At 53.6% G+C, this 15752-nt stretch overlaps 1 protein-coding gene across 1 annotated transcript in view; it reads left to right on the plus strand.

Moving 5' to 3' along the window:
• Window positions 1-15752, plus strand: part of LOC144728265 (arf-GAP with coiled-coil, ANK repeat and PH domain-containing protein 3-like) — an 85461-nt gene that overhangs the window by 8782 nt on the left and 60927 nt on the right. Inside the window, 1 exon segment of the mRNA XM_078607574.1 lies at window positions 14002-14059. Within this exon segment, the coding sequence (XP_078463700.1) occupies window positions 14002-14059 (58 nt within the window).

The following is a 15752-nucleotide window of genomic DNA, read 5'->3' on the forward strand; positions in this document are numbered from 1 at the left end:
GGTGGCTAAAGCACAGCAAGTTGGCACAGTAGGGGGCACAGGTGGTGCATCAGCCAGTCATCTCGGTCATCTCGGTCAGTCGACCCGTGGCACCTGGGTCTGCCCCGTGACCTCCTGCCAGCGGGCGTTCGACACTTCACGTGGCCTCAAGGTGCACATGGCCTGGCACAAGCGTCGTGGTGACGTCACCGCCACTTAGTGGCGAATGGCGGTTGTTGTTGTTGTTGTGTGGCTGTGTGCGTGTGTCTGTGTGGTGAGGAGCGGTGGTGTAGCGTTCAGCGCGCTGCGGTGCTACGAACCAGGCCACCCGGGTTCGATTCCCGCTCACGGCCAACACCGGTGCCGATTATCTGAACCGGTCCTGGGCCTCCCCAAGGTCGACTCAGCCTCAAATGGGTACCTGGTGCGGTGTGTGGTAAACATCGCTACTATGGTGACAAAGGCGGCCGGGCCTGGTGCTGGCCATCCACCCCTTCGCGTGGCGTTCCGGCCTTCATAGGTGATGGCGAACAGTCTGATAAGGCTCTAACGGAGATGTTCGTCGTTGTGTGTGGGTGGAGAGCGGTGACGCTGTGGTTAGCGCACTCCGCTACAAACCCGAATTGGAATCCTGAGCTACGGCCGACATCAGCGACGAGTGATATATCTGAAGTGGTCCTCGAGGTCGACTTAGTTTTAAATTAGTACCTGCCTGCTGCGGTGTCAACATCCCCACGAGGGAGACAAAGGCGGTCGGGCGTGGTGCTGGCCACCCATCCCCTCGTGTGCTGTGCTAGCCTTCATTCTCGCTAACAGCACTTTCCCTACCAGTGTGTTAAGGCTCGGGGGGGGGGGAGGTGGATCTTTGTGGAGTGGTGGCAGAGTCGTTCACATCGTCACGATCATCGCCATCTATTATTCATACCGTGGCTCCCATGCAGGACAGCCCCAGGCTCCAGAACAAGGAGGTGCTTGAGGTCACAACACCATGAGGCTCACTCGGTCGGAGATGTGGTCACAGACGAACCCGCGATGTTACAACAATAACAACAACAACGGAGAGATCGGAAGGCAGCAAACATGAACAGGCCAAATTAAAACCTCAACGCGTTGGGCGATAACACTGCGGCCTTAAAACAAAAAAAGTATAATGTGTATTACAATCGGTGGCGTTTTGGGGAAAAGAAGGGTCATTGCCCGAAACGTCGCTTCTCATGTATTTCTTTTTATCTTAAGGCCACACGCATTGTTGTTGGCTCGTGCAGGGTGTCGGAAAACATAATAACAAGGAGAGACATTTTAGTTTAGAACTCTAAAAATACAATTTAAAAAACCCTCAATATTTCAAGAGCCGCATGCACTGTGGTGGTAGTGGTGGTGGTGGTGAATACGAGACGGCGCTGGTCCTCGTTAAATGAGGTCACGAAGCAGCAGAGCTCCTTCAGGAGCCGCAGGTTTCCGGCCCCCTGGCGAGTTTGTTGAGAGTTGTTTGTTAATTGTGGAGCCACTGCCAACGCAGCAGCAGCAGCAGGCAGCGCTCGCAAGTAGCGTGTGGCGTGTGTCTCTGTGTGCCGGGCGTGGTGCTGACCCCCCCCCACCCCCTTGTGTGCCGTGCCGGCCTTCATAGGTGCTACTCACGAACAGCACTTGCCCCCAACAGTATGTTAAGGCTACACGGGGGGGAGAGGGATCTTTGCCTTTGCCTTGCATGTGCGCGTGTGAATCAAGCAATTTGGAGGCGAGGGTTGGTGGATCATGTAAAGATCTGTGAAACTCCCAAATCCCTTAGAGCTCAGTTCGGTTTATTTTGAAGCTCTTAAATTGGGTTTCATCATCAACAACAACAACGCATCTCCGACAAAGGCAACAAGTCACGGTAACATACATCAAGAATAAACCATAACAGATAAGAGAAGTAAAAAAAAACCTAGCTATAAAATCATAATGGCAATATAAAAATAAAATGTAAAGATAAATTAAGTTAAATATAGATTATCATCAAATACCACACTGTATCTAAAATAAAGACTAATTTAAATCTGCCATAGTAATTATAATGCGGATACAGCCTCAAACACGATTGCGTTATTGTGAGAAATAAAATAAAACAAAACGCAGCATCCATAAAAAAAAATCGCAGTGTAAACAACGCACGCAAAGTGTCCGCTTGCAGGCAAATAATATTGATACCTCGTCCAATGCTTTTATACGGAGCTCTAAGGTGGTCAGACGATGGCAGGACGGGCGAGCTGGCGAGCTGGTGGGGTTCGTGAACCCATCTGCGTCTCAGACACGAGGTGCTGATAATCGCCGGCTTCGTGTGCGCGGTGTGGGGGGGGCTCCAGTTCCCCGCCACATCAAGCGAGGCAACGGCGCTCCTCCCCAACGTGGCAGGGCCCTCTTGAAAATGGCCAAAAGAGTCCTGAGACTCGGCAGCCAGGAGGGGAACTTTGCTTCACCATGATCCGACATCGAGGACATTGCGGGGTCAAGTTCCGTTACGAGATTAGGGACCTGGCCGAGAGAACGCCGGCCACATTGATCCAAGGGGTTTTCCCGAATACCTGGCTGGATGGGGATGGCTTCGTTTTATTCGCATGTTTTTGGGTGATTCGTTTGCCTTTCCTGCACTTTGCACTCCAATCGTGAGTTTTGTATTGCTCGTTGTGGTTACGTTCTTACCCGCCCCGACTTGACATCTGTGAAAAAAAGCTTTATAGCTAATCGGATTCATCCAGTATGAATACATATTATGATACATATCAGAGGGTTTTTTTAAAGGATTAGATTGCTTCAACATAAATGTGTTCTTCAACCCGCCACCACCCGACACAGCCAATTAGTAAGGTTTGTCACGTAAACAAAACGTAGCCAATTAGTGACGAGTTCAGCACACCGGTGTGTTGGAGAGTAAACCCACTGCAACGTTTACCATTCTGATATTCTGACGTTCTGACAACGTTAAGCGGATTAGCCTTTTGAGCTAAGGCAATGGCGTCACGCCCCACGTGCCCTGCATCTCTGTGACGTCGTCGTCGCGCTGCAAGTGAAGGTGACGGGCTTGTGGTGGCGAAGGCGAGACACGGCCGCCGACAAATCAGCACACGTGTGGAGAAAACTGTCCTTGTAAACCCACGCATGCATGCGTATGCACGGTTTTTCCTCCTTGTTTTTATTTTAATATTTACAGTATTGGGGGTTTTCCGGTGTTGGCGCTTCTTCAGAAGGCAGGGCACTTGTGGTGGTGGGGGAGTAGTGGGGGGGGCAACTGCGGTCGCTTAGTGAAAATGAAAACATTCTCGAGGAGAAAAATAATAACACTTTGTTTCGTAATAGGAGCCCAATAGGCGCCTATTGTAACTTCCCCATGACAATCTCGCTTTGTTCCAAGTACCCCTAATAACCGCATAGCCAAGCTTTGTGCATTTCAGCCTCGGTGTGGCCTGGGTTGGAGACCCAGGCAATGTATGTCCACACCCGGCGCACCACATCCAGTATACATATCCTGCTGTGGCCGTGTGACTACTACGGCTATAGAAGAACCCCCTCCCCGCCCGTTGCCCCGTTACACACGAGGGCAGGATACGTCGCTGGAAGGGACGATGACCGACGGTCGAGAGCAATGCCAGTGGCAGCTTTGGAACTAACGGAACGCAACAACCCCCTGAGGATGTCCATGGGGGTGGGAGGGAGAGGCGATGACTGCTCTCTCGTGTGCATGCTCAGTGGATTGTCAACATCGTAGGGCAGCTTGGGGAGGCCTTCATCCAGCAGTGGATTGATTGCTCGTGGCTGTGACGATGGTTGATAATGATGAAGACGTGGGGGGGCACGCTGTGTCTGTCCGTGTTTATTTGAAGGACCCACTGCATCCCACCGGCTTCCCAGGATCGCAAACGCAAGAGCTGCCCCGTGTTGTTGTTGTTGTTTCGCTGAAGTGGCCCTCATAGTTTTTGGACGTCACCCCTACAAGCACACCTCACCCCCTACAGGCACACGTTACCTTTGCAGTCACACGTGTCCCTACAGGCACACGTCACCTCTACAGTCACACGTGTCCCTACAGGCACACGTGTCCCTACAGGCACACGTCACCTCCACAGTCACACGTGTTCCTACGGGCACACGCATCCCTACAGGCACGTGCCACCCCCTCTCTCTGTGCTCAGCGGCCGGACTTAGAGAGCCATAGTTAAAACGCAGCCGCGCAACAGCTTAACGGGCTAATCCGCAGATGTTGCCCGCTCGCGTGCACGCGTGTTAGCGCACGCGTGTTAGCGCACGCGGGTGCGTGTGTGTGTGTGTGTACCTAGGTCAGCTCAGCCTTCGATGAACCCCCAGTGGGGTGCGTCGTCATCAGCGATGACGTCAACATCATCGCCATAATCATCAGTGGATTTAGTATTTGTGTGGGTATATCCCTGGCATCGTCTGCAGTTGTTTCACACGAGGGGTTGGAAATCGGCTGCGTGGTTTTACCCAATGTAAATAATTTTAGAGTAACCGTGCAGTAATTATTTTTCACATCTGCCAACTTTGAAGCGAGTCTTTTTCGAAGAACGTTACGGGATCGTTCAGCCTCCAAAGTGAAGCAGTGGGCTGGAGTTGGTGATTAGTGCCCCCCCGGAGTATTCACCAGGGCGGCCCACCGGGGGTTGAACCGCCAATACTCTGCAACCAGCAGCAATCGGCGGATATCGCGCTGACCTCTGGGCCACGTCACGTGCTCCAATGCCACCGTGGAGACAACGGCAGCCAGACAGACCTGGTGCTGGCCACAACAAAGACAAAGATCCCCCGTATAGCCTTAGCAGACTTTTGGGGCAAGTGTTGTTAGCGAGTAGCAACCCGATGAAGGGCTGGGCATGCCTCCATCACCTCCACCGACCGGCCACCACGACCCCCTCGTGCGCCCTGCTGGCCTGAACAGGTGCTCGCTAACAGCAGCGCTGGCGCAATTGCCAGGCTGCCAAGAGGGCTTCTCCATTGGCCACGTTGCCGTTTGCGGGGCGTGAGTCTGGGGGCGGCCTGAGAATCGTCCGCACATCTGTGGCAGGCCACGTCTCTCGCGAGACTGCTGGGGGGGGGGGGGTGGGGAGTCGCCGATGATAACCGCGCTTGTGTCGTCATCCACATCAGCCACGCTCGATCCACTGCTGGTCGGAGGCCCACCGTCCCCAAGCCGCCACCGCCACGATCTCTCGCGACCGCGCGATGTACCCGATCCGCCTTCAAGCCTCCCCCCACCCACTCCCTTTCGAGGGTTATGGAAAGCAACCGTGACGGTCACGGGAGTCGAACTGGGAACTTGCTGTTCCCCTGGTGGCGGCACCGACAAGGGGGGCTGCACTGAGTCGCTGCGGGTGTAATGCCTGGGACGAGAATGAGAAAGAAATGGGGGGGAGGGAAAGAGGGGGGGGGGGGGAGCTGCATGGAGAAGTGAACGGAGAAGCGGGAGCAGAGGGGGTCGGGAGAGATGAGGATCGGGAGGAGGAGGAGGCGGCTGCATCAGGGCCTCGCCGCTCCTCCTGCTGCACGAAGGAGCGGCGTCTGTTTTCGCAGCGGGCGGCGGGAATGAGCGTTCGGAGTGGGGGCGGCCACAACACAAATCACGAGGTTTACGGGAGGCTTGAGCGGTTCGATGTGGAGGTGAAGAGATGAGGGGGCAGGGATTCCGAGTTGGGGGTGGTCACAGAGAAGCCACGCGGTTTACGGGAGGCGGGAGCTGGTGTTGATGGAGAAAAATAGATCTGTGGATGAGAGGGGAGGGGTTCAGGGTGGGGGTGACCACACACAGGTCACGTGGTTGACGAGAGGCTTGGTGTACGTGTGTGTGTGTGCAAACTCTGTATCGACGTCTACTTGAGTTTCGCACGAGCCCCGTGTTTGTTTCCACCCGGGTTAAAACAATCAAAGCCCCGTGAATTCATCAGCCGCACCGACCCGTATCTCCGCGTCAACACAAACTGTTGGCAGAACGACTCCCCCCCCCCCCCCCTCGTGTTTACGTTCTCAACCAACAACAACAGGCTTCGTGTAAACGCGCAGACCCCAAACCGGGTTTGCGCTTCTGGGTCTGATCATCAGTCACGCCGATTAAACAGCGACGTGGCGATGGTGATTCTTCCCTGGCAGCGGTGCCCCCAAGTCCCCGGGCAAAACAATGACGACCACAGCAGCGCGTCGGTCAATAATGCTGCGTGGAAGAGGGGAACGTGTATAAATATATAGGCGACGTTTCGGGCAATGGCCCTCCGTTGCACGTTAATGAGTGTGTGGTGGGTGTGCATGCGCGGGATAGTGTGGTTATTGGATGTGCTTGTGTCGGTCTGCATCCCCTATCCCCCATCGCCCCTCCCCTACACATTGAACTCAAAATATATATGTAATTTAAATTACTTAATTACATTTAACTTACTATATTTACCATATTCTTTTATAAGCCGCACATGTAATTAATAAGTTCATTATTAGGTTACCTGGTGTGGCTAAATGTGGGTCTTTACTGATCTGTAATTTCGGCACAAAACTGGTCCTAATAATCACACATACTGTGTGTGTGTGCAATTATTATAATTTTTTGTTGTTTGTATGCACAAGAACCCCTCACTGAGTCTCACGGCTCACTCTCAGGAGGTTCCTGCCCAGCTTTCGCGTCATGGGTAACGACGGTGGCCGTGTGTAATCCCAACCGAGTGATCTGCGACGTAGAAAGTTTTTTTAAACTAAAAACCGGACCGTGACGCCAGCGCACGCAGGATTACTTTACCAGGGCGGCCGCTGGAATCCGAACCGCGAACCACCCACCTACCCACTGCCCCACAGTGGATGAATCTGCGACTTAAACGACCGAAATAGCGATAGTTTTTAAAATGATCACAGTGCCACGGTGTAACCGTTGCAAGTAGATTGGGTGGGGGGGCCCCCCTCAAAATCTGAGACCATGGGCTGTACCACCACCCCCCAATCCCCCCCCCCCCCCCCGCGTTAATCTGACCGTGCTCATTGGCTTTGTCCGGAACAAATAAAGGATTTTGCTTGGATGTTGAGATGATAGCGGCGAGTCTGAAAAAGACATCTGGACGGAGTTTCGTCAAAATCTGCCCGGGACTTTTCTTGGGCGGGTCTGGCCCGTGGAGTCTATGAAGAGACATTTTTTTTGGTTTTCTTCCCGTGGCTCATGGACACTGAAGAGGTGCGATCGTCTCGCTGACGTGAGGCTCGGGGTGACGGAGCCCGGACACACACGCGCACAACGAAAATATACACACACACACACAAGTGAGAAAAATCATGCATACGCATGGATTGCGCGACGCTTACCACGCACGCGGATTACGCGATGCTCAACACCCTAGCGTAGCAGCACCCTCCTGATAAAGGAGACCCCGAGACTCGTTGTGGCTTTCCTGTCTAAATAAAGGAAGCTTCATTTCACCGCCCGTCAGGTGTAATGGTGAGCATGGTAAAAGTCGGCCAGAATGCACCGTCTAGGGGGGGAGGGTTCTCTACCACTCCCTCCAGCGGGAGGCCACCGCCGCCGGCTGGAGCAGCGGTGGCGGTGCCGCCTGAAGTCGCGCAGTTGTAGCGGGCTGTACCTTTCTCGTTTTTGTTTTGTATTTTACTCCACCGCGGCCGAGTTGGGGGCGGTGCGGTGCCACAGCGGCCAGCGCCGTGGCCGTCCCTCTCAGCCTCTCCGCCAACTGCCGTGTCCCGTCGTCGGTGGTGACTCGGCCCGCCGCCACCTCTTGTGGCCGCCACCTCTTGTGGCCGCCACCTCTTGTGGCCGCCACCTCTTGTGGCCGCCACCTCTTGTGGCCGCCACCTCTTGTGGCCGCCACCTCTTGTGGCCGCCACCTCTTGTGGCCGCCACCTCTTGTGGCCGCCACGAATTGCAGTGCAGCAATCCACTTCTACTTCCTTCTTCATCTTCTTATTCTGATTTCTTAGCCTCCTGCTTTCTTCGTCTTCTTCTTCTTCCGTATGGATTAATGACAGAAGGTTTAAAGATGTAATTGTTTGCGCAAGTTTGAAATCTACTCGATTGTCTGTTCAGAAGCCGAGTGGCTCTCGTCCCTTCCTCCTTTAAAGGAGTGAAGACGGCAACAACAACAACAACAGCGGCGGCGGCGGCCGACGGTTTGGGATTTGTGGCCGCGCACTCGCAGGCCGCCGAGTCGTCGACCCGCAGCGAGTCCCCGTGCCTGCCGCTTGCGCCCGCAGACAACCGGTGCCACCCCCCCCCCCCACCCCCCCCAGCTGCACCCACAGGGCCGCGCCGCTCCGGTCGCTTCACGCCCACACGATCCGCACGCGCTGCCCACCGGCGGGGCGCGCTACCGTTGATGCGGTGTGGCCCCGACAGCGAATTGTGATTGCGAGCGCGAGGTTTAGAGAGAGAGATTTAAGGACGTAAATGTTGATGTGTGCGGGGGGGGGGGGTTGGTGGCGCAATGGTTAACGCGCTGTGCTACGAACCAGGCGATCCGAGTTCGATGCCCGCTCACGGTCCCCATATTGGCTGTAAACAGACTTTTTGGGGCAAAGTGCTGTTAGCGAGTAGCACCTATGAAGGCCGGCACGGTACACGAGGGGGTGGGTGGCCAGCACCACGCCTTTGTCTCCCCAGTGGCGGAAATCGAACTCGGGTTTCTTTGTTCGTAGCGCCGTGCGCTAACGTTGCATTACCACAACACACAGAGACACACGTGGTCAGCAGAGCTAGGCTTGGCTAGAATAAGCAATTTTGTGCCTGTCCTAGGTCGACTCAGCTTTTAAATGAGTACCCTATGCGGTGTGTAAAGTGTCAGCATTTTGGAGACAAAGGCGGCCGGACGTTTGTTCTGGCAACACCACCACGCCCTTGCACGCTGTGCCACCCCTAATAGGTGCACACTAATTGCACTTGGCCCGACAGCATGCATGAAGCTACGCGGGGGATCTTTGTTTGTGCGTGGGTATGTGTGTACAACTGCAGCTCGAAAACAGCTAGCCCGGAAGTCTGCCAGCGAGAATGCGATCATCACTTTGCAGCTGGAGGTTTTGCGACTCCCCTCCCCTGCCCTCCCGATGCCGAGGGTAAATGGGCGAGGTTCAGGACTGCGGCTCGTGCAGCTGCTGTGGCCTCATTGGGTACCCCCCCAGTCCAGACCTCTGGCTGGTCGAGGAGATGTTGGCAAGCCAGCTGGGAAGAAACAGCCAGGCTCATTGTCTGCACTCACCCATGCCCTAGAATGAGAGGGCTTACCCGCAGCCTTCGCTCGGAGGTTCAGAGAGATAGAGAGCCCATTTGGCACGATACAGATGAGTTGCTGGCCTGGGCTTCGTAGCAGATGGAAACTGCCGCAGCGCGTCCACAAAGGGGATGTTGATGAAGGAAGTGGAGTGATGAGATCGGACCTCGTGCAGGTCCTCAGTGGAGTATCACATCGCTGAGATCATGAGAGGTGGCAGCGGCTTTGGGGAGGCCTTCGCCCAGCGGTGGATTGATGGAAGTTACCTTTGTGGCCAGCGATCAGAAATCACTCGATGATTCTATTTTAAAAGTTATTTGCAGTGCTACACCTATAAACTATACTCAACAATGGTGATCTTTATATTCTTGGTCTTTCAGTAAAGTCACGTAGAAGAGAAACAATAAAATAATAAAAATACAAATATTATATATAAATATTAATTTATTGTTTCCCTTCTACGTGACTTTACCGAAAGAACCAAGAAGATGAATCCCTGCAGTCATGAAAGCTTTAAATCAACAATGGTGATCTCATCTCTGAGCCTCAATAGGTGGCCCACAGATTTGCTGAATGTGTCCGTGAGGTCGTACAGGAAGGATGGCGGATCATCTCGGGCCCAGATAAAATCATGGGGCAAGGTGGAGTTGACCCTGCTAGGTCTGCAGAGCCTAGAATATTGAAGGAAGCAGCCACCCTCTGTGGCCTGTAGGTTGGCTGAAGAGCGACCTACCGAGTAGGTACAAAGAGCAATCCAGAGCCTGACCATAGCTGAGAGAGGGTGACGGTTGTGTACAGGCCGCCTTGCCTGGCGTTGTTGTAGCCGCTAGGACCACCAGGATGGTTTCCTCGGGATTTATAAGAAGGGGAGACCGCACCGATTGTAACAACCACCGGGGCATCTCCCATCTCCGTGCGTGTCGGGCAAGGTCCCGGAAAGGATGATTCAGCGTCACTTTGCCAGGCACGGTGATGAGAGGCTGACGGTGCTCCAGTGTAGACTCGGGCAGGAGCCGTCCATCGGCTACACTAGAGGTGTAAGCAAGGCCAATGATGTCATCAAGAAACCAGGGCTTTGGATTTTCCTCTGCTTGCTATCATTAAGGGCCTTCATGATGGGGGGGGGGCATGCCCGGGTAAAGCTGCGTGGTCGGGAGTCGGAGCCGTTTCCGGTTCACCTTGGGGTACGACAGGAATATCCTCTGGCCCCTTACAGTATTTAACATCTTCATTGACCACATAATTCTAGAAAATTTTCCGTGGCTGTTCCGCAGGAATGTCAATCTGTTAGAGATATTCAATAGGAGGCTGATCGATAGCCAGGTGCGGTTAAGGGATGGCTGCCTATTGGTCAACGATGTTTGGTATGCTGATGATCTGGTAATCGCTGCACACTCTGAGAATGAGTTGGATACTATGCTGCTGAACTTGGCGCATGCCACTAAGAGGTGGGGCTGTATCATATCACCCCCACCAAAACAAAGTAACTGCCTGGGTATTTTTTGTTGCTGTTGTCCTTCCCCCGCACCTCCGATTAGCACGGTTGGCTACGTACGGTGCGAACGAATTTCAACATAAATGCATGTCATCAAACGCTCCACCCCCGTCCACTCTACATGAGTAATGGGGAACTTGTGGAGAGAGTGGAGGAGTTCCCATACCTGGGTAGCATGCTCATCACCAGCTCCGGTTTGGCAGCAGAGTTCTCACTTCTAATCAGTCGAGCAACATTGTCTTATCATCCATCGGCTGCATAACCACTGTGGAATCTGCCTGCCATTTTGTTCCACACAATGCTGGAGGTCCTCTGGACCACAACTCATAGAACCTTGTAAGGTCTGGACACAGTCTCCTTCAGTGACCTCCTCCAGCAGGCCAAGCTGCGTTGGCTGGGTCACGTAGCCCGCATGTCCAGCCGCCGCATGCCCAAGCAGCTTCTGTTTTGTTGGATAGAGCGGACTTAATGAGCACCGCAGGGGCTAACGAAGAGATGGACTGATGTGGTAAAGGAGGATGTGGAGCTGAGTGGACTTGCTGATGACTGGTACCAGTGATGTCAAGATCGGCCTCTGTGGATAAGGCTCGTGAAGGAGGCTACTGGGCAGTCAGAGACAGTCGCCCTCCAGCAACAACGGAGGGCAACGGAGCGACGCTCACAACAAGGGGCAGAGCGCCGGGCGACTAAAATGCAGCAAGTTGGCGCAGTAGGGAGCACAGGTGGTGCATCTACTGGTCATCTCAGTCGGTCAACCCATAACAACATGCGAAGGTCACCCACCCACCCACCCCCTCTTATTCATAGGTGTCCAGCGCTGGTCTTTCTGAGGTGCTCGCTAAGAGCACTTGCCCCAGCAGGCCCATTGGAGGCTACACGGGGCACCTCTGTCTGCGCGTCGCCTCGTCGTGATGAATGACACCCCGGGCGCCCGCACGCTTTCCGACAACCTTGCCAAGTGGAAATATCTCGGCTCCGAGGGGCCCGTGCCCTTTCTGCGACCGTCCCCGTACAATGAACGCCCGGACCCCGACACGAAATTGTTTGAAGACGAAAGAGCACAGTAAATTATTTATTGGCGCCGAAATGTTATGCATGAATGGTGGCCCTCTCTGGAAATAAAGGCCGTTATTTTAAACCAATTTGAATCCCCCCCCTCTGCCCCCCCCCCCCAAGCCTCTGTCCATCCAGCAGTAGGCACGGGTGTAGTAGCACAGTGTACGATGGGTTGGGGTTAATGTGCGCGTGCTCCCACGTCTTCCAAGACGTCCATCTGTCGAGCTGTTGGAGGAGTAGGCCCGAAAGTGCCTCCTCGAGGGGGCCGTCTATCACCGGAGGCCCATTCTGGCGGCAGTGGCGTGAGAAGGCCGTTGCAGGGCTGCACCTTTGACCTTTGCAGAGCCAAAACCGTTTGGTGGAGGGCAGAGAGCGAGCGAGCGAGCAGGCGGGCGGGCGAGCAGGCGAATGAGCGAACAGTGGTGCGAGATGAAAGTGGATCAGAGCTACGTGTGTGATGGAATGGGGTCACGGGAACGAGATCAGGGAGGGGGGATCTGGGAGTGAGGACCACCCAGAGAGAGGGAACGTGTCACATCACACCACAGGGATGTTTTGACCAACGCGATAAAAAAAAAGAATCCTCCCGTTTGTCCTTGGCATCGCCACCACCACCACCAACAACAATTTGAACACTGTCTGTAAAACGATGAGAAACAGGGAGGGATTGATGCACAGCTTGCTTTGTGTTCGGTCGTCGTGTGATGTCGTGTCAGTAACTCAAAAGCCCTCCACCACACAGCGACAGAGCCAATCAAACCGAGTTGTCGCGTCGTGGGCAAACGTGCCAATTGATTTGGTGATTCGGCAAAAACCGGAGTCTAAAGGAGGAGAGCGAGAGGAATGTTTTTAAGTCCAAGCAACACTTGTGACCATTTTTATGTATACACACACGTAAATATGTACGTACAAGAATTTTCCTATCTTACATGCAAATTTCATCTCTAGCCCCGCCCACTGACCCTTGGGATCCACCCATCTCTAACCTTTATAACTCCCTGCCTGAGCAGCGCTCCCACCATATATCTTTTCCAACTCTTAGGTTTTTTCGGTAAAGTCACGTACTGCATTGTCACTGACGTCAAGAACCTTGAGATTGTGTGACAGGCCGCTGCTGTAAGTTTTTATGTTTAGTTTATTGTTTTTCACCCCCCCCCCACACGCACCTCCGATTAGCACGGTTGGCTACGTACGGTGTGAAATAAGTTCAACATATGTAGTTGTTATTTTTATTATCATGATTAGAAGTGGAGGGGAGAAATGCACTCGTGCAAGTAAAAATGCGTCGTCCCGAGTGGCGACTCATTGTTACGGTGATGATGTTGATGATGGTGATTGCGCAACTGACAATTACCGGGACATTCAATGTCCCCGGGAAGACGGAATCATTTCCCAGGAGATCAGTTTCCTCCTTCTCACCATCAACAACAACAAGAGGAGGAGGATCCTGGGGTGAAAAATAAAATCCCAGGATTTGTGGTAACCCTGGGTACTCGGCAGCAGTAGGCAATGACTTCTGCACTGTGCTGATGGTCCCTAACAAGGGTGTCATCGATTGTGAGGTCTGCTCATCGTCCTGCCACTGCTGTCTAAAACAATTATAAATCCGGCCCGGAATGTTGACTCGTTCGAGTCTGCCCCCTCTCTGTGCGCGACGTCACGTGGTGCACGACGTCACGTGGTGCACGAGTGTGGTGATGCAGCCCTCCACACATTAAGGCGTTTTCAGCTGCATTAAAGGGAGTGTTCACGCATGTGGAAGGAAACCGGAGCGCCCGGAGTAAACCCCACGTGTCCGACCTTGTCACATATCTGCCTGTACCGTCGGTACCCAGGCAGTGGCTTCAATTGGGATGGAGGCATGTGCCAGAGGTCGCAAACGGGTTTTGATTCCTTACCCGTACCCGTACCCGGCCGCACCAGGGTCGCAAATGGGTACCCGTACCCAACGGGTACCCAACGGGTACGGGTACCCGTTCCCTACCCCTACCCATACCCTACCCGAAATGAGTGACAAACGGCTACTCACCAGTGACTCACGGCCTACCCGTACCCGTACCCGGCCGCACCAGGGTCGCAAACGGGTACCCGTACCCGGCCGGGTACGGGTAGCCGGTATCGGGTAGGGTACGGGTATCGGGTACCCGGTTGCGACCTCTGGCGTGCGCTCGGTGGCAGTGACTTCCTCTGACCGTGACCTCTTCCGTGTGACCCCTGCCCCCCCCCCTCCCCCACTAGGGCGAGCCTCGAAGAGGTCGAGGGCGATGTGGTGGAGCTGGAGGTCAAGCTGGAGAAGGTAGGTGACCCCCGAACTCTGCACCTGCACCCCCATTCTTCTCCCTTGGAACCCTCGCCACCGTCCAGTCCTTTTTATTCTGTCAACACATTCTTTGACAGGTATATTCATGTACGTATTCACGTTGAACTTCTTTCGCACCGTACGTAGCCAACTGTACTAATCGGAGGTGCGGAATTGCGTTCATGATTTAGTCTATTATATTTCTCAACGATCGATGTGTAGTGTAAAAAAAAAACTCCAGTAGCAGTGTTAGAGTGTGGTCATCCAGAACAGACCATACAGCAAAGTCACGGAGAAGGGAAATAATAAAATAATACAAATATACAACAATACAAATGTTCACGACCTTTCGACTTCAACACAAGCAATCATCATCAGGTGTGAAATCCACAGCAAGAAAGTACAGGAAAAACCGCCACTTTTTTCAAATTTTCTTGCTGTGGATTTCACACCTGATGATGATTGCTTGTGTTGCAGTCGAAACGTTGTGAGAATTTTTATTGTTTTATATTTGTATTATTTTATTATTTCCCTTCTACGTGACTTTACCAAAAGAACCAAGAATTTGAATCCCTGCAGTCACGAAAGCTTTAAATCAAAATTTAGACCATACAGCGTTCAGCGCGTTACCCAATGCCTCGATCCACAAATACGAAGGAGACATCGCGGCAATTTCAACTCCGCTGCTCCTGACGCGGCTATCTGGCTTGACCAACCTGATTGTGAAATTGCGTCATCGGCCGTGCGACAGAAGAAGAAGATGATGTGATGAGTGGACGAAAAAATCGTCGAGGCTGACTGTGGCTCCGACTGCTAAGCCGGGCCTTCAACGCAGGAGGGGGAGGAGGAACAGCGACACGACACAAACTCTCGCTCTCTCTCGGCTGAAGCCCTCTCGTTGTTGCAGCCAGCCAGCAGCAGCAGACCTCGACATTGGCATCGAGCTCCTAAACATCTGGCTGCTGCTGCTGCTCACGCTTCACAAAAAAAAGGCACTGCTGAGCCAGAGGCAAGAGCGGTGAGCGACTGACCGTGACGAGACGGAGCAGTTGCCGAGTCTCTACCGAGCAACGACGCAGACCGACATGACGTGCGTTGGCCAGTCCATGTGCTGTACCCGCATATAAATAGATTTAGCGAGTTCACCGATTGGCTGCGCCGATAGTGGTGATGGTTGGGGAGGAAATTGCGTGCCCCACACGCCCGGCATTTATCAAGTACACAGATTACCGCCGGATGCTGCTGCTGCTACTGCTCCTTCTGCTGCTGCTGCTGCATTGGCGGTGGTACACAAGCAGAGTGGACGATAACTCAGAGAGTTTTGACTCAACGTTTGACTGTGCCCCACGCCTACGACACCTGGGCAAGCCCTGTTAGCGGTCCCCCCATGCAAGCACTACAGCAGGCTGGGCACTCTGCCTCGCTTTACAAGATGTGAGAATCAGTCTCGAAACAAGGCACGATCTGGCCGCAGTATGCCGTGCGTCAACGTGAGTTGCCCGTTTCGTGGGGTATGTTTGTTTTTTTGCTCGAACGTGTATATATATATTTAGATTTTCTCGTAAAGCGCTCCCTCCCACGAGTCTTTCGGCACCACGTCCGACGTTTCACTCCACGTGCCGGGAGCTCCGATCCGATCCACGCCGCTCCATCTGCGAGGTGGACGCGATGTTCGGGCGCGGTCCCTTCT

Source organism: Lampetra planeri, chromosome 28 (assembly GCF_965212315.1).
Source record: "Lampetra planeri chromosome 28, kcLamPlan1.2.h2, whole genome shotgun sequence".
Classification (NCBI taxonomy): Eukaryota; Metazoa; Chordata; class Hyperoartia; order Petromyzontiformes; family Petromyzontidae; genus Lampetra; species Lampetra planeri.